A 25,210-nucleotide genomic window follows, 5' to 3' on the forward strand; every position below is an offset into this window, starting at 1 on the left:
CTTTTTTAGGAAAAATAATGGAAGAAACCTTGGGAAAGGCAGTTCAAAGAGGTTAGGTAGGTAGGTAGGTTGGGTGTGCAGTGATTGTCAAAAAAAGGGGGTAAATGCAATACAATACACAAGTAATCTTCAAAATTATACAATAGTACAATAGAAATATTACGAGTACAGAACAGAATTCAACAGTAGATGATATCACATAATACGACTTATAAAAGGTGGGCTGGGATTCTTCCAGTTAAGCAAGTAAGTCAACATGCTAGTAGCATGGTATCGGCTATTCCAGTCAGTTTGTCCTTCTCCAGGAGTACACCAGACATGGCTGTTAAAGGGTTAGGAGTAATTGTGACTCCAAGGTTGTCTGATAGGCATTCAAATATTTTTGTCCAAAATTATGTTAATATGGTGCATGCCCAAAACATGTGGCCCAGTGAGGCTGGAGCTAGACTGCAACACTAACAGGTTGGACCTTGCCATGCATACATATGAGACAATTTTAAACAAGATAAATGTGACCAATGAAAGATTTTAAGTTGAATTATTGAATTCTTTGGTAACTATAATACACTCCACACTTGTTATAGTAGGTGACCACTGCACATAAACATTATTGGTGCATGTTTTGTTTTTAGTGTGAAATGTGGTTTCATTCTTCCTGACTCCATTTAACCCAACCAAATCCAACCCTTCTCAGAGGTTTCCCTAGCTTACTTCTAATGAAAGGCCGAAGTAAATTCACTGTCACTATACCCTGTTGGATTTGGGCAGTGGAAAAGGTCGGTGGTCCCTGTCCCACCAATAATAAGGCTGTGTTGTTTTGTTATCTTAGGGTAAAGTGGAGATGACTCTGGAGATTGTCAGTGAGCCAGAGCGGGATGAGAGGCCAGCAGGACTGGGAAGAGATGAACCAAACATGAATCCACATTTAGAGGAGCCCAAGTGAGTTTTTAAAACATTATTTTGCAATTTAAATATTTTATTAATTGCTCTGAACATGTTAATACGTTTTATGATTTAGTAGGGTGTGAACTCACCCTGGAAGAAGCTGTGACACTTAATCACATGGTTTTAAATGATCAAAGAAGCTTTGTATCTTGTTGTACAATTTATTGAGACTTCAGATGCAGTATTGTTTGTACAGTATACTAAATTTAAAATAAATAGAAGATAATATGACAAATAACGTAAATACACAAAAAAATAGCAAATTATTTTAGAGTAACAATCCAAAAATAAAAATGGAATGAAATGAAAGATTATACTGTATATCATTGTCTGACATTCCTCAATCCAGTAGAGAAGAGAACTGCTTTTGCAGCCTGATGTTAAATGGTGGGAAGGAATGAACTTCAGAGAAGGATTACAAGTATCATAAATTTGAGTGAAGGTTTGCCAGCAGTTGTCTAGGGGGAGTTTACAATAATGAAAATTCCCACATCAGAATATCTCAGTTTATGAGCAAGTTTATGAAATTAAATCCGTTTTTAAAGTATTCTGGAAGGGATGAACATTACAGGTGTTTTACAAAGTTATGATGATGACTCTGAAAGTTATAGGAAGTCAGTCTTCTGCTGCAATTTGCTGGCTTACATGGTTAAGGCATTAGACTTTAGCCCAAACTATTACACCAGTATTTTCTTATAGCAGAAGTATCACAATGCTTATACCAGAGAAAGCACTGAAGAACAGAGTCGTAGTTAATAAAAGAAAAAGTGAAGAAGTAAACTAAGTTTGTGTTTTTATATTCACAGTTACTATCCATCAGTAACTGTTTCTGAGATTCATTTTTCTGTATCCATGCAGGCGCCCTGAGACATCATTTCTCTGGCTGTCTTCTCCATTCAAGACAATGAAATACATCCTGTGGCGCAGGTTTAAATGGGTCATCATCGGGATCATAATACTCTGCATCTTGCTGCTCTTCATTGGCGTATTCTTGTACTCTTTCCCGGTAAGTTACTCACACATTAAAAAGCAACATAACTAATGGGAGTATTAAATGATCCGTTGGGATTTCTTTCTTTCTTTCTTTCTTTCTTTCTTTCTTTCTTTCTTTCTTTCTTTCTTTCTTTCTTTCTGTCATAAAACATCATCCAAATTATTTGCTGTTTCTTTGTTAGCCAGATGCAACACCCTACCAAAGTGTGGTTATTGCATCCTGCACTGTTACTCTTTACAATTATAATTCATTTATTGACTTAAATATTCTCATTTAACACTAATATTAATAAAACGTATGATGTTCTTATCTGAGGCTGAGCCTTGGCACTCAAAAGCTGTCACCCTATTTGAATTGCCTAGATCGTTCAAACTACATGAGAGTGTAGTCATATTTTTGCCTGGTTATTCCCTTTGGATAAATAGAGCATGGCTAATTCTATCAAGAGCACACATCTCCAGTCATCTCCACAGCTGTAACATTTATTGTAGCACATAGTGTTCTCCACCATAGTAATAGGTAGAGGTGATTGTGATATTGACCAATGAAATAGCGCATTGGCATAGTTTTTCAGATATTATACTAGGCCCTGGTAATAAAGCAGAAACTAGGTACCCATCTGAATCTTTTGATTTACTGGTCAGTTTATATCTTGATCGTCACTTATAGTTAATGTGATAACTGAAAGATCTTTAAATATAAGCAGCCAAAATTACGTTCTAGGCCAGGCTTACTGGGTTCACTCTCTGTAATATGGTCCCTGGATCAAATGAAGCCAGTTTGGACATGTTGTTAGGTGGTGCACACAGGAACTATAGCAGGCCCAGTCCATTGGAAAGAGACCCACAGAGTGTCCCAAGGCAGGATGTAGGATTTCATAGAAATGATTCACAAGGGGCTAAGACTGTTGCTAAAGATAAGATTACTTGGTATGTTTACCTCAGTGGAGGTATCTCCTGTAAAGTGGATTGAAAGTGAATTGAATCTTTGACCAAATGATAATACTATGAGGGACATTCAAAAAGTTTCCACACTTTTTTAATTCTATTATTAAGAATTTCAAAAACGAGTTACATCACTTTTCTACATAGTCATCTTTGTTTGCGATGCAATTTTTCTAGCGTCATAACAATTTTTTAATGCCCAATTAATACTCCTCCCGCCTTCACTGTTTCCAACAAAAATATAAAAGTGCGGAAACTTTTTGAACATCCCTAGTATACATTGCATTAGCAGGCTATTTCATAAGAGGATACTTTCAATGCTTCCATTTTTGACTTGAGAACTTGTATATAATTTGATTGTTTAACAAAAATCTAATGTAGTAAAAACTATTTTCTTACCAAATCTATTTGACAGATTTTTCTTAAAATATCCCTTGCTGTCAGTCTTTTTTTTTTTAATAATATCCCAATCATGTGTATTATAATGGAGTTCTGCTGCTTACAGACATTTGACAGTGAATGCCTGCAGTGGAAATCTACAGAAATTAATTTACATAACATTGTTGAACACATATGACTGCTCTCTGAACAAGGATCTCTAACTGATGAGTAAACAGATGTTTCTGCATTTTGCCTAAAAGTGTCATTCACACATAACGCAATAGAGTATTTTGATTACTGTCCTAGGCCATATTTTAATTTTTTATTTACTCTTTAGGAATAAACTATGGATTTCATAACCTTTAATTGACATTAAAGATGTCACACAAAGTGACCTTAAAAAAATCAAAGTTGAATACAAATTAAATTTTTATTATTGGTAAAGAAATCCAGCAAACTATACATGTGGTATTTGCAGAACTTACAAAGACAGATCTATGCTGGCAGCTAAATAACAGTCCAAATGACTTTGATTGTCAGATAAAAGGACCTTGCTACTTCTGTTTCAGAGAACTGCTAATGTAGAACAGGAATAAGGAATATATTAACAACGGCTCTTCGAGACTTTTTGATATTGTGTGTCATGAATTCACTCGGCTATTATGTGTTTACATTGATAGCTCCCAGATTTGCCTTCCATAGATGTACCCATTGTGTGCTTACTTAGTCTGTTTACATACTGTATTAAAGCAAAATCCACTAAAAAAAAAATCAAAGGGTCACAATGGGATGGTTTATCAGCTACTAGACAGCAGAGATTGATTTAAAACCAAAATATTCCATGCATGCCACTGCACTTAAACTCCTCTCCCTATGTATTCCATTATATAGATTGCTCTATATTTTTGAAACTTAGCTATTGAAATATACAAATAACTAAAATGTTGTTAACAACTTTAACACGTTATTACAAATTAACTACAAATTCCAAAAATAGGTAGCTGTGCTATTTTGTTAGATAACTTAAATATCTAGGTATTTACATTTTCATTTAATACCATTTTTGCCTCCAGAAAAATGGTTGTTATTATATTGTGACCACTAGAGGGCTCTTTGGAGGCAGACTACTCTGAGTCTGCTTTAGTTCAGTCATGCTGGAAATCTTTTTATTTAAAATTTATTTTCTCCTTTAGAAAAGCTTTCCAACATCTGTAGTCAACAGAGTGAGGAAAGAGATTGTTTAGGCATAAGGTAGATACGCCTTTCAGGAGCTGATTTCTAGTCATTCCCCAGTTAAATGAATGGAAAATGTATTGAACACTATCTTGGGGATCCACCATCAAGGTTCCATATCATAAAGATGGTCATATTCAAACAAAAAAATTGTAGACTTTTGCTGTGTTTAGCCATGATATTTTGTGCCCACAGGTAGAGTTCATATTTTTTATTGATTTATGAATTAAAAAGTTATTTGAGACAGTGGTCGTTTTCACAGGTGCAACCATTTTGAAGCATCTGTTTCATAGTTACCTGGGAATACTAGTCAGAATAGCACGTCATTGCATTGATGAATTATAAGGACAGCACTGGCTTATCTTCCCCATTTATGACTGTGGATGAAAACTTCACTCTGTGATTGTTAATGAAAATACTCCTGTCAAAAAGATTTCAGAATGTAGTGCATTCTCACTTAATGTAATGTAAAAAACACTGCGATAGCCAAGTCTATCGTCTTGTCCTCATGATACAACTTGTCATTCAGTCGACCGAGTTTGTTGAAATATGACACACTTACTCTTCAAGAAATCAATTTAGTTTAATTTTCATTGAGATCTTTTGAATACAGTGTACTGTACACATTTTTGATATTTAAAAATTTCCCACTGGAAAGCATCGGCAAATTAACAAACTCTTCTGTTTAAAACAGAGAAACATTCTGGATAAGTTAAGCTACAAATTAGTTTACTGTTTCAATTTTACCTTTAGAGCAACTACTTCAACTTGCATATTTTTTCTTTTTTTAACTCTTGTGACATGCACTTCTTGCGGCAGAACGCTGAAACACCTGCCGTTATGCATGCGGAGGCAAAAACACCTCAAGCAGGATATGAGAAGGGTTGGAGGCAGATGGAGTTAGGGTTGGTTGACCATTTAAGGAAGGCTTGCCATCATTTATTTAATATGGTAATAATGATATTCTTTTATTCTTTATTTATTCATTATTGTCCCATGAGGTTGCCCTGGCTGAACAGTTTAGGTGTGAGAAGTGGGTAATGGTTCTTATACTCAACATGTAAATTCCTGGGGCCTCATGTATAAACGGGGGTAAACAGAAATATTGCGTAAGAACTTTTCCACATTCAAATCGTGATATATAAAACCTACACTTGGCATAAAGCCAGGCACTTTTCCACGGTACCTCATACCTTGTCGTACGCAAGTTCTCCGCTCGGTTTTGCAGACTGGCGGCACCCAGCGTCAAAGCAATGCTACTGTTCCTGTGTGGTTACACCTTATTTTCCTGATGTGGCTTTATAAATACACTGAAACTAACCGCATATTGTTTATTAGTGTAATGCATCTGATTGTAATTAACTTGTAACAATATAATGGTCCAGGGAATAGCCATATAGTATTCCAAATACCATAACTACTTTAGCGTTGTTACTGTCACTGCACCTTCTTCTTCTTCTTTTTTCAGCTGCTCCCATTAGGAGTTGCCACAGCAGGTCATCTTTTTCCATATTACTCTCACTGCACCACTCTGAGTATTTATATCACTGTATCTGAGTGTGAATCACAGCAGCAGCTGATCGGAAAGAGAATTATCAGTATACAGCTTTAAGCACACGCTACCTCAGCCACGGCAAAACGTTTCAAAGCCTTTCCTGTACGGACCTTGTGGTTCAGAAACAGTTTCATCCCAAGAACTTTAAACGCACTCAATCAAGTGCTCCTTGTAGAACTGTTTGTACTTATAAGTACAATTACCTCACTGTAAACTTGCACTACAGTTATAATATTACACAACCTGAGCCACTTTATAAAGTGCGTATTTACATATGATGACGATATCATTTTAAGATGAAATGCAGCAAAATATGTTTATTATATTATACAGATAAAACTTTAAATTCATTTAAATAATCTATATTCTTCACTGGGACTGGCGTGAAGGATAGAATAATTAAACATGTACTACGAAGATATTTCAATGTTCCTTAAACGTTTTGAAGAATCTGCGCTCTAAGCTTACAGATGGCTTAACGTCTATTATAGAGTTGATTGTGTGGCGATCGGTTACTTGGAGAAAGAAAAGCAAGGACTGCAGGGGCGGCCACGCCAATATATATTGAATATAAAACAGAAAGAGAAAATAACAACACAGCTAAAAACACAGCGACAGATTTCAGCAAAAGTTAAATGCTTGTGTCATGAGCACGAGGCGGCTATGCAGTGTCCGCAACAGACGTGGCCATCCACTATGCATAAGATACCATATTGACAATGGTGGGCAAAGGAGCCACCGATTCTTCCTCTGCCCAGGGCTGCCAAAAGCCTAGAGCCGCCCCTGAGTACTGCTGCAATAAATTATTTCATCGAAGGTTGTGCACAATCACTGCGCCGTGAAACCATGTTTAATAACGTGCTTTAACTCCTATCATCATGAAAAAGATATCACGTATACATCTCAGTATTTTAGTTATTCAGAGAGCTGTAATATCACAAATGTAATGGATTCTGTGTCCTGTCGGAGGAAGAGAGCCGGTTTAAGAAGCAAGTAGTGATTCACACGCACAGAGCACATAGAAGATCACATACAAAACAAAGCATTTAACGTGCTTCTTTAATTACAATGTGATTTGAGAAACTGGTTAATTAAACGATTTTTAGATGAAGTTTATGACGTTCTACTTTATTGACAAAATAAACTACGTGATTAAAGTTGAAATTTCGAGATTGAAGTTGACATTTCGTGCTTTTTCCCCATTGTGTGCCTTTTTTTCTCTGTACTCTAATAAGCTTTCATATGACACTCAGACAGTGGGCTACAACTCGCCTTGTCACAGCGACTTTGATATGTGACTTCTTTTTTATTTCCGGCACTGTGCGACTTTGTGAACATGAGCTTTCAAGTTTCTCCAACATGCTATGTCACTCGATCAACTTCCTTTTGTTGATTATACCACAATTAAACAAATATTATGTTTTTCCTTTGCCTCCACTTAGTATTTGCTGAAATTCTTCTATTTTCCCCCATGCTTTTCCCATTGTCTTTTCACAGAAGGCTGAGCTTAAGGGCGATTTATATTGGTTTTCATATTCAAAGAGGCGTAATTCTGGGAGGAGTTGGGGCATTACATAAAGTTCGTGCACAAGCGTTAGTTTTCACGCTGATCGGGATTTATGTAGCAGAAGAACGTGGAACTTGGAGTACGCACAGATTCCTGCATTTGGATTTTTCTGTGTGTAAGCACATTTCGGCTTTTGTGCTTACACCATGTTATAGTGTGAGTTCTACGCACAGCGTTATACATGAGGCCCCTGGTCTATAAGAAAGAGTGGCTATTAATAAAAGAGAAAATCTGGGTAATGTGAATTGTATGGTAAAATAATTGGGAGTACAATCTTCATATCAAATTTTACACAAACTGCACCTCTTTGAAAATTGAGATAAATTAATTATATATATACTGTATATATATATATATATAGGAAGGAGACTGTTTTAGTACAAGGAGTGAGATTGTGTCTGCCTATCTGAAGCAAAAGAATTGGTAAGAAGGTTATCTGTTCAACAAGCGGGTGGAGGAATGCATTTTATAAGAATATTAAACACCCTGAAAGATGATTTAACATGATTGTATGTACACACACCGAAATGTTTACAACCAGCGGGAGTTGTTTGAGAATCACATTTTAACCGTTGTCACCTATTGTATATTTTGCAAATTACATGAGAGAACAAAGCACTCACATGGCTGAAGAACTCCAGTTTAGGGGAATAATACTAACATGTTTTATCTCTTATATATATTGCTCTTCGGGTCCGTCCTGCTTCCACTTTAAAACCGGTCCCGCTCACACGCAGCCAACACAGCATTTCTCGATTCCTATTCGTCCTCTTCTACACCCCTCCCCATGCTGCCAGCGGCTACTCTTCAAAACCAGTCCCGCCCACACGCAGCTGACACAGCATTTCTCGACAAGCTACTAAAGTATGCTTACAAAATAAAGCAAACTGCATGCAGCGAAAATGTACTTCTCTAGCTAGATTCCATGCTCAGAACCATCAACCCCTTCGCAAAATAATACAAACACATACATGAAATCGCTCAGTCCAATCCAACAGCATCTGTACGAATGGTTTTCAAGATAAACCCTAGGCAGGATTTACGACAATACAATGCCCCGACCTGTCACACTGATGTTGCAGCGATTTTCGTCAGAGAAGATGGCGAACCTCCTGCCGAAAGGTACATTTGCATCTATCCCATAGGCAACTCCTGTAAACAGATTTTCACGTTCAATATGAATTGCAATCCTATGGTTTACCCTCTTTTATTCCCATACGGAGACATTGGCTGGCACAAACATTTACAACATGTTCCCGATAAAAGAACCACCAAGCGAATAAGGCTTACTCGATGCCAATTTTACACTTACAGATTAGCAAAGAGGAATACATTTAGTATTTTGAACTTCAGTGGCAAAATATTCTAACAGTATGTCATAGATGCGTATGTTAAAACAGAGGGCACACATCTCAGATTACATCAACAAGATCTGCGCATGGAACAATACAAAGGACTGTCAGACGCACTACAAGCAAACACTGAAAATAACAACGTACATGTAGGCAAAATCATCATCATATTACCGTCCACATTTCCAGGAAGTCTTGCATGTAAACAAAACTATGAGGATGCCATGGCCATAGTACATAAATTCGGAAAGACTGATTTATTTATCACTTTCACATGTAATCCTGCTTGGCCGTAAATTCTACATGCACTGTCAGATACCCAAAGACCAGAGCACAGACCTGTCAACTCATTATCTGTCGTCTCCACCAAGACACCTATTCACAACTGCATCTTTCAAGAAGTATTTACAGTAGTTCTTCTTGATTTTGTCACCATTTTCCGTTCCTATTCTTACACCGCCATATGTTACAACAGGCGTCGGCTAGTTTATGTTTATTCTATAATATTTGGTATTGTACTATTCTTTTTTAAAAGTAGTGTTTAAAACAATTTCTAGTAATTAATGTAACTTCTAGAAGGTATTTGACTAACCAAAAAACTGCATCTAAGATACTTATAAATCCAAAACATTGTACACCTTATTTTTAAGCTTCTGTTCAATTTTGAAAAGCCTCTTGGTGACGTTTTTCCACTGCTGTCCTATCTGTGACTCTAGCTCTAGTTTTTATCATATTTTTTCTCCAGTAGTTCCTTGAGAAGCCTCTCAGGAAGTGTAGATCATTGTTAACAATTTATGGAAGATTAACAAGGCATTTTTATAGGCATCTCAAGAGGAATTCCTGAAGGATTTGTTTTTTTCTTGGTTGTGGTCTTTCTTGAGGTTTCTGTTGAATTTTGCGGTCAACTTGCTGAGAGTTGGTTCCAAACCAAAACAGAGGACAGATGCAGCAGGGGTTCTTAACACACTTCCTCTGTGGCACTCTTCATGGCCGTGGGAAATTCTTTGGAAAGAGACAGAGTTCAGTGTATCAATATATGTACTCAGATCAGTGCTAAAAATTCCATGAATTGTTCTTATTTTGAAGTAATGTTTTAGACCTATTAAATACATTTATAAAATCAGGCCATAAAAGCAGTTAATTCGGTTTTTTATTACAATGCTACGCAAAACTTAACTATGGCTCATTTCAAGAATTTTGAAAACACATTTTCATGTTAGAATTTTATTTTTTGCCTTAGATAAATGTTTTGGGACTTTTAATGCTTTGAATTTATACGTTTAATGTTAATGATTGTGTCTTTATTTAACATCTTTGTTTGAAAATGATTTTACTATTTTTGTTTATTAAGTATTATGCCACCATTTTACAAATCTAGCAGGAAGTCAGTGGGTCACTATGAAGCACTGCACAATTTGTGTCATGAAAACCTGCTTATAATTTCAAGCATAGCACAATTAATCCTTTGTCCAAAATTACAGATTTGAACTGAGAACAAGTGGAGGTGAATGTTTTTTTGTAATAACTCTGGAACCACCGCGCTCATACTTGGATGACGGCAAGTTATACACTTCGGTTTTATAGGAAAACTAGCAAAATACCTGCGCTATGCAGCGGCGAAGTACTGCCTTAAAATTTTTATTAAGAAGAAAATTAAATTGTTTTAAACTGAGGGAAAATATACCAATAATTATTTGTTAAGGATCTCTTTGTACACCACATTGTCAGTTCGGCCCTCCGGTTGTAATATGACCAAGCTGTGCTCTGAGCTTACTCTTGAGCATGCAACGTACAGTTGGCCATGTGAACAGTAATCTTGTTTCAAATCTCACAGCTTGGATTGCTGCTGTCATAATCAGTTTGAGTTTAATGGTTTGTTTCAGTTACAACAGTATTTGTAGGACTTGTGTTGAAGAGACATTCGGCATCTGTCAAGCGTTGTGAGCATATAACCGGTTTCATCAATAACTTCACATCCCACTTTTGAGAATTTAAACATTCATAAACATCAATGTGTCCACTACTGAAATCGTCACCTGTGAATCTAAGATGTTTAAGAGGCATTGGTGGTTGTTCAAAGGTGTAAAATATTTGGCCATTTCGGTACACTTGAATGCAACAACCGAACAATTCAGTGACAGCCATCAACTCACATGCAGAACCATAGGTGAAGGGCTAAAGCATTTCACTCTTCTAGTGCTCCTGTGTAGTATAATTATCTCCTGTACCGTCATCAGTCCACACCTTGAGCCTGTCCCAGTCATTCAATACATAAGACACAATGTTCGTTCGGATATCAATAGTGAGCCTGATATGGCCGTGCAATATGTAAAAAAGAGAATGGAAAAGGCAGGTGCCATCTCTGGGCACTGAAACCACTCGGTAAGTGACAGTTCTTTGATCGATGGTGATCACCTTGATAGACATGTTAATGGGGGTATGGTGGGAACGATAAAAGATATGGGTACCTGAACAATGTAAAGTAAGTCTAAAATACCTACACAATAACTATAATCATAATAAATGAACCATAAAACAGCGGGGAAGCCGTGGATTAAATAAAAAGGCTGTAGTTATCAGCAGGGAGACGTAAATCCCGTGGTGAAGCAAGGAAGGGAATGTAGAGATCGGAGCGACAGACGGCCTTATATAAGCAGGCAACAACATGGGAGGCGTTGGGATGGGGAACCGAACGCCACCTCACACGGTGACCGAGCTGCAGGCTATGGACATATATATGTACGTAAGTAGGATTCAGTTAGCGTTGGGAACCCGCGTACCAAATTTCTTGAAGATGGGCCCATAAGTAACAAAGACCGTTGGAAAGTTCAATATGGCAGCCGACAGTGGTGTCATACCACTGAAATAAGTACGTACATTGGTTTCAGTTAGCACAAGGAAGCTGCCTACCAAATTTCGTGAAGATGGGGCCATAAATAAGAAAGTTCAAAATGGCGGACGTTGTCGATCGTTATGACCGTTACACGTAGAATTTCGAAACGAAACCTGCTTAACTTTTGTAAGTAAGCTGTAAGGAATGAGCCTGCCAAATTTCAGCCTTCTACCTACACGGGAAGTTGAAGAATTAGTGATGAGTGAGTGAGTCAGTCAGTCAGTCAGTGAGGGCTTTGCCTTTTATTAGTATAGATGTATTTACCCTTCACTTCTTTACCTACCCTCCACTCAAGCTTCCCAGGCAATGGACAAAAACAGATAAATTAGTTAAAGATAAAGGTTCAGTAGGTATAAAATGAATATGTTAGAAGAGGACAAAATATAACACATACCCCAAATTTTCCGACCCCAATGCAGATGCAAATATTTACAGTTCAGGTCAGGTCAGGTTGGGGAGCATGTACTGGTACAGAGGGTTACCACCTTCAACTATTTACAGTCATAGAAAAAAATGTGAAATTGTCTTAACCTCCCCTGTCTTAACTATGAAACTTACATAAATTATATAAAAAAAATGTATATACAGTACACACAAAGTCCAACATGAAAACACTGTAACTGCAGAGCTTGAGAAATGGATGAAAGCTGACAAAGTCACAAATGATGAAATAACAGCAAAACATGGTTGAAATGGGGCTACAACAAAATGTGAACCAAAGCAGTCTCACCGGTGAATCCAGATAGCAGTCCGACAGCCATGGGTAGTAGATGAGGAAAAGTCCAAACCACCCTATGGCCGTGCATAACTGGATGTTGTTCCTTTTGATGAAATAATAACAGCATTTGTTATGCTAGATCTCTTTTTTCCCTTGTTTCCTTTTCTCCCTTTCTTTTGAAATGTACAGTTCTTTCTTTTAATATATGCAACCCAGAAGTAACAGGAAAAAAGCTCAAGTGCTGTGATTGGTGATGTTTGTACAGATGCAGGGGCTAAATTCTTCTTCAGTCAGTATATATTAGTGCTGGGCAATTTTTAATCGTGATTAATCACAGATAATCACAACAATCACATTGTTATGCTCAAAATTCAAAAATGAACTCAAAAGTAGTGTATTGCGTGTATTTGGTTTGCAAACACTTTAAACAAATAGGTGCTTTTTAGTATTCCCTCTACATAGTAGCAGTTAAACTAATTCTTTTAAATCTCAACTTATACATTAATGTAATCAAATCAAATATAAAACCAAAGCTATTTGCCACTGCCAGTGCATTAACATTTTATCTAGTTTGTTACAGAAAAACAAGTTACCCTCAGAGTCTAGAGCCACGATCATAACATTATAACAGGCACCTTCTGAGCAACAGCAAGTTAACATTTCTAAATATGTTTTTTTTTTTTTATCTGAACAGATACCAGCAGAAACATTTTATTTTTTCAGGAAGCAGCAAAAATAGTCTATGGTCACTAGCAACTCTTTGATGGATAATATTTTTTCCAAAAAACTGTTTTCCGAAAAGCGCACAAAGCAATGGTTTCACACATAATTCAACATAAAACGTCTGTTTCTGCAGCAACAACGGCTTGACGGCCAGCAGGAATGCACGGTGTGCTGGCTGCCTGTCTGTCTTTGTGAGACAGGTTCGGGTGGGTGGCAGTTAGACACAATATGGTTTGTACCTCCTATCATCATAGGTGCCTGTCCTCCCAGGTGAACTTTGCCATAGGTGCATAAGCTATACGAACATGTTCAGCACCACGATCAGCTGAGGACTGATCAGCTGATGCTGGTAACTCACTTTCATTTTCGACCTACATCTCCATATCACTTGCATCAAAATCGGAGTCTGACAAATCAGAATCCGATACAGCGATAATACGAAAAAAGTTTTGCTTTGAGCATTCACTTTGGTATCTCTCCACATGCCATTTTAAAAGCTGTTTACTCTTCGCTGCTCATGCACACACAGGAAATCTAGGTCAAATCAACAAAGCTAACTTTCCTTCTTGCAAAAGCGTATCGAAAAGAGCTGTGGCAAGAAGATCACTGATCTCTATCGATTGCTAGCAAGACTAAGGCTTTCAAAATAATAATAATAATAATAACAAAAACTGCTTTAACGAACGATAAAATAATTGTCAGCATTCATTAATGCGTTAACGCCCTAATATATATATATACATCCATATATATATATATATATATATACTGTATATACTGAGGTTTCTGAACTCTTAGGACCCCCCCAATGGGATGACGTGCTGAAGCACGACTGACAAATCTTTGGGGGACTATTTGTCCGTTGCTGAGCACTGCAGAAACAGCTACAAGCCAATCGAGATTGCCCTATACGTGCCTGTTGCCAATGGGTGATGCAAAGGACATTATAAATGCAGGGAACAGTATAACTTGGCCACTGACCTACCCCGACTATACCCGTTTGCTGTGTCTGTGTATGGGAGAGTGGTAGCTCTCACTACAATGAATAACCGTGCTGTTCCTGTTTCAAGCTGAATAAAGCTAGTTTTGTTAAAATACTCAGACTCAGAGTCGCAGTTAGGGGTGCAAGACAAGGACTCACACGTCACATATATTATACAAGAAATAGGTCAGACAAACACAATATTTATAAACATTCAACAACCACAAGTGACATTTTACATAGCCCTGCTACAAATCAAAGCTTTCAACATTTTAATTCGATTCTAAATTTTTTAGCTCCAGTTGGTGTGGGAGGTATTTTCTACAAAAAATGAAAATGAAAATTATAAAATGAAAATGCAATCTCTCTTTTGCATTTTCATTTTCAAAGTCAATGTGCAAAAAAGCTGCAAAAATTAAAAATAAAAAGAAATAAAACATTTGTAATTTCATTTTCAGTCTTAAGAGCAAGGAGGCCCTCATATGGCGCCACCTGCTGCCCATAGAAATTTAATTTTCCACTTTGCATTTTCATTTTCAATTTCTCAACATGCAAATAGCGTAGTTCAATGGGTGGGGCTTTGTACCTCAATTTCCCACAATTCTTTGTCCTTCGTAGCTATAGCCACTTCGATTGATAGACTACTTCTCACTTCGACTGTACCATCTAGCAGTTGCTCTCTCTCATTTTGTCAGCAGTATTGAAATGAAAAGGCTGTGGTCTTGCCGAGCTGCTTCAAGTACTCATGTCTGGCATAGCACACTATAAGTGGTTTGTTTACAGTAAAAGTGTTTTAATACAATGTGTACCAGCATTTTAGGTATTCATTGCTTATATCTATTTATGACGGCTTCTTCCAAAACGCAAAGTGCATTTGTTTCCATTTCAGTACTATAAACTGCTGAGCATGCTGTCATTGACACCTGGCTCAAAAGAACACACAGGCACCAACAAAGTCCTAACAAAAAGTAGATTCATTGAGGTGGGGCAGGAGAACAAGCAACAGAGAATCCATCAATGGAGGGAAGCACAAAACATTAAAATACTAGTCTGACTCAGGCTCATCCCTTCCTTACTACTTGTTTTTAATTCCACCTTGGCTCTTGAATCATGCCTTTTCCTGGACTTCATCCTTTGCAGGTAAGCCTTTGTATGTGCTCCATTCCAAACTCTAAATTCACCTGGCTGAGGGTTGGAAAGGGCAGTGCAAGTCCATTTTAGGCATCTTGACCAAGGTCCAGATTATATCTGACCCCTTTGTAAGAATACAGTTTTCTCCCACATCAGGTTGGGACATGGCTGAAGCCTACCTGCTGCTCCTGAGTTGCCTTCGCTACCTTGACAGTGACAGGATTTCTCCCAGCTCCTGGTCACTTGTTATCCATTTGTCCAGACAATGGTCCAACTTAAGTCCCAGATGGCTGCTTGGTCTCCTGTCCTGGCAGTCAAAAGACCCTGGAGCTAATCTCCACTCCCTGCTGTCCTTAACAGCACAAATGCAAATATATGGTGACGTGACTCACTCAGTGTCATGTAGCAAGTATCATAGTAGGAATCAGTAGCCTTTTGTGTTACACAGCATATCCTTTCCACCATTATGCCTTGCCTTGTTATATTGGGTCTTTTATTATAAATTGCAGTGGACTCACACCACTAAGCATCTCATTTTGAAGATTTGCACTGTGGTGAACTGCCAGTGGTCAATTGCGAACCACCCACATCTGGCACAGAAGAAATCTCCTTGCAGCATGAGCTAAACGTAGAGCTCCTTTACTCAGCCTCGCACAGTCCGTCTCTGAACACTGTGAGAGGTGCATTTTCTGGTGACGTCAGCTGATCTCTCACTGTGTTAGCTCACACCTTTCCTGAGCACTGTCAAAACTACATAGGCAAGTCAGGTCAAGTCAAGTCATTTATTTATGTAGCACATTTAAAAACAACAGGCTTTGACCCAAAGTGGTTTCCAGTTAAAAAGAATACTACATACTTAGCAAAAATTATAAATAAAATCATAAATTAGAATAAAATAAATAAATAAAATCACCTGAAAACATGCATACATACATTAAATACAATTAAAGTTAACCTAAATGTAATACAATCAACAACAGATTAAGAAGAAGAGGGTAAGAGTTATTAAAATGATTTTAAAAGTAACATATTAGTTGACTAACAAAAACCCAAGGAGAACCTCAAACTGAAATAAAAGCAAGAGAAAAAAGGTGGGTCTTTAATTTAGATTTAAACTTATCAATAGCATGACAGGACATAATATCGAAAGGAAGACTATTCCAAAGTTTGGGGGCAGATACAAAGAAAGCCTGGTTACCTTTGGTTTTGAAACGTGAATGAGGAACTGAGACAAGAGCTGTTGTGAGGATGACCTAAGTGACCTGGGGGCTGAATACAGAATTAGCAGATCTGAAATATACGGAGGGGCTAATCCATTAAGTGCTTTAAAAACAAATTGGAAAATTTTAAAATCAACTGTGCATTTCACAGCTAGGGCGGCACGGTGGTGCAGTGGTAGCACTGCTGCCTCGCAGTTAGGAGACCTGGGTTCACTTTCTGGGCCCTCCCTACATGGAGTTTACATGCTTTCCCTGTGTCTGCGTGGGTTTCTTCCAGGTACTTCTGTTTCGTCCCACCGTCCTGCCCCGGGTTTATTTCCTTGCGCCCTGTGTTGGCTGGGATTGGCTCTAGCAAACCCCATGAACCTGTAGTTAGGATATAGCAGGTTGGATAATGGATGGATAGATGGATTTCACAGGTAACCATTGCAAATGAGCTAGAACAGAAGTGATATACTGTCTTTTCTTTGTTCCAGTTAAAAGTCTAGCAGCTACATTCTGAAATATTTGAAGTCTCGAAAATGTGGAACAGGACAGCCCTATATACAGGGAATTACAGTAGCCATGCCGAGAGGTGATAAAAGCATGGATAACTATTTCCATGTCCTTTTGAGATAAAATCCATCCATCCATCCATTATCCAAGATAACATCGGCTTTAATTTAGCTGTAGTTCTAAGGTGATAATAGTTGCCCTTTACAATGCTGCTGACTTGTTTATTAAAATTTAATGAAGCATCCAAAAACATACCAAGGATTTTAACCTTATTATACAAATTTACAGATAGTGGACCAAGCGTTCTGCTAAGGATAGTGAAAGAGTTTGGGGTCCAAATATAATTACTTCAGTTTTGTTTTCATTGAGTTGATGGAAGTTCCTTTCCATTTAGCATTTAATATCATCTAAGCAGTTAAGAAGGGTTTTTAGAGAGCAGGTGTTATCAGCTGTAACTGGTGTATAACAACAACAACATTTGTTTATATAGCACTTTTTCATAAAAATTATGTAACTCAAAGTGCTTTACAAGATAAAGAAGGAAAAATATAAAAATAAGATTAGGCAATACTAATTAACAAAGAATAAAGTAAGGTCCAATGTCCAGGAGAAAACAAAAAAATTCCAGAGGGTTAGAGAAAAACAACAAAATCTGCAGGGGCCCCAAGGCCACAAGACCACCCAGCCTGGGCATTCTACCTAACATAAATGATCTAAATCATTCCCTGTGGTTTCAATGTAAGGAGGGAATGGTGCTTTGATCAGGTGGTGGTGGCGCAGATCGCCACTACAGAAAATCAGCAGAGAAAGTAGGGGTTGGTAGGTAAAACTTTGTGTCATCTGCATAACAATAATAGAAAAATTTTATTTTCTGAAGATAGAGCCAAGGGGGAGCATGTATAATGAGAATAAAAAAGGCCCTAAAATTGAACCTTGGGGAATGCCACAATTAATGGGAGTGGAGGAGGAAGAACATTTACCTATTCTGACGGAGAAGCTTCTTTCTCTCAGGTAGGAGGTAAAGCATTTTTAACACTGGGCCCTGCAAACCAACTTCTGCCTCCGAGCGTTTTAAAAGAATATCATGATCTATTCTCTCAAAATGCGCTAAGATCAAGCAGAACTAAAACTGCACTGCACCAGAATTGACAGTGTCAAGAATTTCTGTGCCTTCAGCAGGGCAGATTCTGTGCTATGCAGAGCACTAAAGCCAGACCTGAATTTATAAAAGATGTTAAACCTGTTCAAGTAGGAGGAGATCTGGGAGAATATGACTTTTTGTAATATCGTAGAAATAAATGGTAGCTTGGAGATTGGCCTGTAGTTTTTAATGGCCATTGGGATGTAGGCTAGGTTTCTTTACACATATCATATAGATCAACTGATTTTTTATGACTGGTGCTCATTAGTAGATTTATAGCAGGGTTTGCAACGTCCCAAAAAATCTCACTGATGGAAAATTTAATAGTGTTTTCAGAGTGTAAGGGAAGATTCAAACTGATCACACTCAGAAGACAACCTGCAGTTCAAATGGCATCTGTTATTTTAAGAACTGTGAGGTCACCACCAGAGTGACAGTGGATGTGGATCTAATTCTGTTGACTGTGTGGGTCTATGCTTTCAAGAACCACAGTACATAAAGATACAAATGTAGAATATGAATGCTGACTTTGCACTGTCAGATTGTTTAGTCTCAGATGTAAGAATATAGCTTTTGAAGTGAAAGAAACCAAACATGGTGTTATGTTAAAAAAAGCTATGATTGGGTATTTTGCATGGGCGTATATAAAATGAAAAACCACGTGGAGCAGTAAATGTACAACTTCTCCAGACCACTTGAATGAGTGGTTCTGGATTTCACTTAAATTTCATTCAGAAAAAATCTTATTTTGCTAAATGGTTTCAAGACTGGTTTTCAGTCAAAGGACTGAAAATAATAAAAAAAAAACCTTTTGAAGATAATAGCCTTTAGTCATCAAGTTACAAGCAAGTAGGAGTAGGAGTCATTCAGTATCCATGATCATCTTGACTTCTCCCACTTATCTTTGTTTCCAGCTGCCAAGCAAACAGTTTGAAAACGTATCTTTAATGTCAGATTGCTTAACCACTAATGTAGTTTTATTAAATTCATTTCGGTAGCATATATTCCTTTCATTTACTGACAATCTCAACACTCTGTATAGTCTTCTTATATAATATTCTACCGTGGCTGTCCATTTGTCTGTCCAGGATTTTACCTTTATCGCCTGTAGCTCGCAAACCGTTTGACCTATTGACCTGAAATTTGGTACACATGTACTACGTGACATCTACTATTACACGCTGTCACAAACTCCACAAAGAGCCATAGCAAGGTTTGGGGCAGCCACCCGTATATTTGGTTTCATGGCTGCAAATTGCAAATAAATGATAGCACTGATGTGCACACAACTGAGTCCAAAACAGAACTGAGAGAATAAGGAAAAAGTGGAGGAAGACAGGTCAAAGGGGTTGGGCTCATAAGGGTCTTCAGGCATAGGCTCAAGCCCGGACGTGACATCACAGGGGCTGGAGCCAGAAGTGACGTCAAGAGGGCCAGGTGGAATCTCCTGTGAATGGTCTGCAGGAAAGGGAGAAAAAGAGTCAGTGCACTCTGCCACATCTCGGTCTGATTCAGAAATACCCTTACTCAAGCCCTTTAGCTGCCTCCCATGCCCACGTGTGTGACACCGCTTTCGGGTGATGATTGACCTCCAAGGTTATTCCTCTTTTTATTTTTATTCTATTTTATTGTAGAATCAATTCTCAGCAGCAGCAGCAGGGTGGCTGTGTGGTGCATGTGTACTGGCGCCATTCTCATCCCTACCACCTTCACCGTCACTTCCCCTACCTCTTCATATCTTAAATCATTCTTGAGGCAGATTGAAGACTTAAGTGATAGCTTAAGTGAAAAATTAAGGAAAACGTACTAAGTAATTGCCACACAAAAACTGACTTAATCAGATTTAACGAGAAAAATGTCAACGAAAGAAGTGAAGAAGTGAGCCGCTAGGGTGGAGAAAAGAAGAGCTGCTCAGGAAGCAGCAAGTGCATCAACCTCTGAGGAAACGAATGCTAAACTTACAGAGAAAGAGTATGAAAACTATGAATATCGTAATATTCAGAACAGCTGGCAATGCAGGTCATGCATTAGTAAAAGCACACTCTCTACTGTACAGTGTACATGGGTATTTACAAACTTTGAAAGTAAAATAGCGATGAATTTAAAAACATATAAAAATGCATAGCCAAATAGTGCTTTTCATCAAATGAACAACCAAACAGGATAGGCACGATCCATCCCCCAAGTCTCTTTTAGCATATGTTTCTACATACCAGCTTTGATTCTAAGTCCTTATATTTTTATTTGTCCATATCTAGAGCATTGCCATGTAACATGACTCACTTGTGCTGAAAGAAGATCAAAGAAGCAGCCTTGTGTTTTCTACTCCAATGGCCTAGCTGATTGGCCGCAGATAACAGCCCACTAAAACACACTGTACCCCTTAACACAGGGCTGAAACTCGGAACCAGGCCTTAGTCTGTTGTATGGTGCACACATGCTTAAACTTGGGTCTGTTGGGCCAGTTTAAAGTTGCCAGTTAGTTAGCATGACACCATGGCTTTAGGACTATGGGAGAAGTAAAACTTGTAGACTTTAGATGGTTATTAAAGCAGAGCCACGGCACTGTGAAGATTAAGTACTGTTCTTCAGTATACAGTTAATGTAGCTATTTGTGTTAATTTCTGTTGGATCACATGAACTGCAAATTTTAAACCAAATCTGCTGTGAATGTTTTGTTATTTTGTGCTATACTATTATTTGCTTTAGAAGGCAGCTTATAGTAATGTTTGCAATATGCATACTGTAATATGATAAAAACATGCCTGGCTGAATTAGTTTTTAGTGCAATATGAAAATGAAATATTTTGAAAGATTATCAAAGCTGTTTTTTATTCATGTTGTTGGGGACTGGTCTATTCTAATATACATATATATATATATATATATATATATATATATATATATATATATATATATATATATATATATATATATATATTTTTTTTTTTCTTTTTCTTCATCCTAGCAGCTAGAGCAGGGTACCCTGTCATAATATATATATTTTATATTTTTCTCTTAAGCTTTTGTAAAGTTTTAATTTCCCTTTGGGCACAAATAAAGTAGAGTAGAATCCGCAAATCCACAAGTTTAGTTTCCGTAGTTTTAGTTTTCTGGAATTTGCCTTGGTCCAAATATATGAAATGCTTAATTGCAGAAATAAACAATCACTTTATTCTGTGCACAGCATGTGGTGAAAACCAGCAGCATGCTGGGGTGTTCCTCCTGTATGTGTTGACAGCACTTTTGACTTGCTGATGTGTCAAGTACAGTATAAACCAGCCTTTAGTCTGTAGCATTCTCGCTGTCTTCTGCATTCATGACCATATTATTGCAATGTTCTTGTGAAAATTACCATTAAATTTCCTTGATAGTAGCCCCAAAGTGCAGTCAAAGTACTGTACATGTAATGATGCTGGTAGTTATACAGCTTCTAAGAGAATGGGTATAGTGATCAATGGTGGTCCCGTCAATGAAATCAATGAAGAATGGAGAAACCAGTGAGGCTAGGATATTTTCTAAAAAAAAATGTAAATATGTAATTGAAAGATATATTTAAACTGTATGTGTGTACAAGATATTTTTCATTGCTTCATCATCCCTTGACGATTAAGCTAAAACGTGAGAATCCCATTCATTTGTGAGAGTGCACAAGTAAAATAATGTACAATGTATTTTATTATTATTCAATGTTGCTACTGTCTCAAGGTGAAAATTGTATCAATTAGGATAGGCTAGATTACATTATACTCTATTTGTCCATTAAGATTTAACATAAATGAAAAACGGCTGATAAATAGGGTAACTATTATCCATGGTTTTAGGCATAAACGGTAGGTCTTGAAATGTAATGCCATGGATAGATTGTACTGTATATCTATCTATCTATCTATCTATCTATCTATCTATCTATCTATCTATCTATCTATCTATCTATCTATCTTTCTTGTTGTACCTTTCTTATCTATCTAACAGGCCATTCAGCACAACAAAGCTTGTCAATACTATCCATCTAATTTCTCCAAAATAATATCAAGTCTAGTTTTTCAGGTTTCTACAGTTCTATTGTCTACCTTACGACAAGTACTTCGTAGCTTATTCCAAGCACCTTTGGTTCTCTGTGTAAAAAAAAAACTTCCTAATGTTTGTGTGAAATTTACCCTTAACAAGTTTACAACTGTGTCCCTGTGTTCTCATCTCGATCCACTGTACTAATTCCCTTCATAATTTTAAACCCTACAAACATGTCACCTCTTAATATGTGTTTGCTCAAACTGAAAAAGCTGAACTCCTTATAATCTTTCGTCATAACTCATCCCCTACATTCCTGAAATCAGCCTAGTTGCTGTTTTCTGGACTTTTTCTAGCACTGCTACTGTATGTCTCTTTTGTAATATGGAGACCAACACAACACATGTTGTAGTAGTTCAGGTGAGACTATTATAAAGCATAACTTCCTTTGCCTCGTACTTTACATGTTGTGCTATATAACCTAACATTCTTTTAGCCTTGCACTTGCTATCTCTACATATCATGTTTTCGGTTCAAGCCTCTCTGTAATAATTCGACTGATTGTATGTTATCTGCCATTCAGCCTAGTGTGGTGAATGCATTAACATTAAAGGTTCCCATGATTACATTCATCTGGTAAGATGCTCAATTCTGTGTAGCCTCTTTCATTTTGGAGTGCCATCCCAAAGCACTGATTTGATGACTTTTTTGTATGAGCAGGACCAAACAGATTAAGTGACTGGCTGCTGTATATTAAGAATGGCTTCCATTCCAATTTGGAAGAGTTAGTTTTTTACCATAGTATCATCTATTGTCTGCAAATAGGAAATTCAGATTCAGGACTTCATCAGTCTTCATTTAAGGTTCATATAATATTGTGTTCAAGTGTTTTTCAATGAGCTCATAAGAACTGCAAAACAATAAAAACAAGATCATAAAATAAATTAATTTGGACGTGTCATTCATCTCTATGTTGAAAATTAGTTCCTCTTTATTTTTGTTTCCAAAATAGTATTGAGTCAAGATGTTGAGCTCCTCAGGGTGCTACTTCATGCCACACTGTTAGGCAGCTGTTTCTTTGCGTGGGAATGAGGTTTTGGACATCTTTGTGAACTGATATTTATGTGACAGTATCCACTCCTTCTGCCTGTCCGTCAGTCTTTATTGTTATCTGCTTTATGATAGGCGGAGAAAGAGTCTGCTTTTTGGTTTTTTTGCAGTTATTACTATTCATTTTTTTACACATAGACCAGTAGAAAGGTGGAATGTTCACTTTCAGTACTTCAGGAGGGAAACTGGAAAGGGTGTATTGTGGGAGACAGCTCTCAGTCGGTGGAAAAGCCATGGTTATATGTTAGTGAACATGCTTGGCAGGTAGTATGTTAATATCATGTACGTTCGATGTGCTCCAAAATCAATATGGCAAAAATACTTGTTTTAACTTAATTCATTAATTGTAATTTCTATCAAACCAAGACACACTCCCTTCAAAATGGGCAATATTTACATTTCTAACTGAAAACAAATGTTGATTGTACTACATGATTTTTCTTAAGGGAAGTTATTGTTTACACTTGCTTAGACTTTATATCTGATAAGGAGCCAAAGACTCTGCCTTGGAATAAGCCAATGTCAACTGAAATAACTGCTTTCTGATTGTTTATGTTTTTAAAATGGCTACTAATGAGTTGCAATGTTTAATCTTGTTTCCTGTTTTATTTTTCTACTTTTCCAAACACAGAATTATGCTGCTATGAAGTTGGTGTCACCTTTCAGCCGTGCACAGTAAGAAATCCTGGGTGACAGTTACACAAGAATGAAGAGAAGTTCTCTGTGATCAGCAGACATTCACCGGCCTGAGCAAGAATAAGAGTGATCAGAGGGCTGTTTGCGGGTGCACATGGCCTATCCTTGCCTGTATTTTTTTAAAATAAACTTTTCATTTTCGTGGTATTTAGGAAGTTAAGGCTCTGGAAGCCCCAAGAAAATTTTTTAGCTAGTCGAAGAAAGTGTGTAAATGACTGTGGTTCTTCAGTATGATTTGTTTGTTGTATGAGAAATAATGTACAGTAGTTGTATTTGATACAAGAAATACATCAGATGCTTCCAGGTTTAAGGCAATGCCTGTTACTGTATTTATAAACAAAAGTTCAAAACCAAAGCCTAATACGTGCATGACAATTATGTTCCGAAGTGTTAGTGTACATTGATTTCTGTGCACATGAGCATAACATACTTGACTCAACACAAACATATAAGGGGGAACATTTACTCCTATCATTAAACATCAGATACTAATGTGTCACAGAACTCCGACGTTAAACCATTGTAATAGCCAGCTAGCGTGGAAGCAGCAAGGTATGGTAGCTGCAATTCTATTATCATCTAATTCAAATATTATGCACAAAAATCAGTCCAAATAATATATTTTCATGTACAGCTTGCTACCTCTCTCTTTCGTTCCGTATGTTTTTGCTTATATGAATGTGCCTTCACCTCTGCCTTGTTTAGTAGTTTGCCTCTAAATGTAGATAGATAGATAGATAGATAGATAGATAGATAGATAGATAGAACTTTATATTTACATTTCAAAGATGCCTAGTGTCCCAGTTCCTACAGCAAACATTTCTTGCACAAGCTAAATACATATCCACTGTAGACAAGGTTCAAAGTAAAGTAAATTTAGAAGTAAAATTCATGGGTCTTGAAAAAAATCACATATACTGTATATCTACATGACCATGACATACAAATTATTGATTATATTTGCTGTTGTGGCCATAAGGGGGGGCAACTGATTCACAAACCACAAACACATTGTCACCCACCACAATTCCAGGTTCAAATAAAGGATTTTTATTTCTCATCCACCCTTTTTTGTGGACACAGCCAAAAAGCACAAGTTTTTTGTGCTCCTTCCGCCCT

General features: G+C 37.3%; 1 protein-coding gene across 5 annotated transcripts in view; it reads left to right on the forward strand.

Moving 5' to 3' along the window:
* The window catches only part of dysf (dysferlin, limb girdle muscular dystrophy 2B (autosomal recessive)), a 362,566-nt gene extending 337,828 nt beyond the window's left edge, over positions 1-24,738 (forward strand). For all 5 annotated transcript variants that reach the window (XM_039751919.1, XM_039751924.1, XM_039751920.1 and 2 more), the window contains 3 exons: positions 830-939; positions 1,804-1,951; positions 24,027-24,738. In XM_039751919.1, the coding sequence (XP_039607853.1) occupies positions 830-939; positions 1,804-1,951; positions 24,027-24,074 (306 nt within the window). In that variant the 3' untranslated portion in view covers positions 24,075-24,738. The remainder of the gene's footprint in view (positions 1-829; positions 940-1,803; positions 1,952-24,026) is intronic.
* The last annotated feature ends 472 nt before the right edge of the window (positions 24,739-25,210 follow it).

The sequence above is a fragment of the Polypterus senegalus genome, chromosome 4 (genome assembly GCF_016835505.1).
Source record: "Polypterus senegalus isolate Bchr_013 chromosome 4, ASM1683550v1, whole genome shotgun sequence".
NCBI classification, from domain to species: domain Eukaryota; kingdom Metazoa; phylum Chordata; class Cladistia; order Polypteriformes; family Polypteridae; genus Polypterus; species Polypterus senegalus.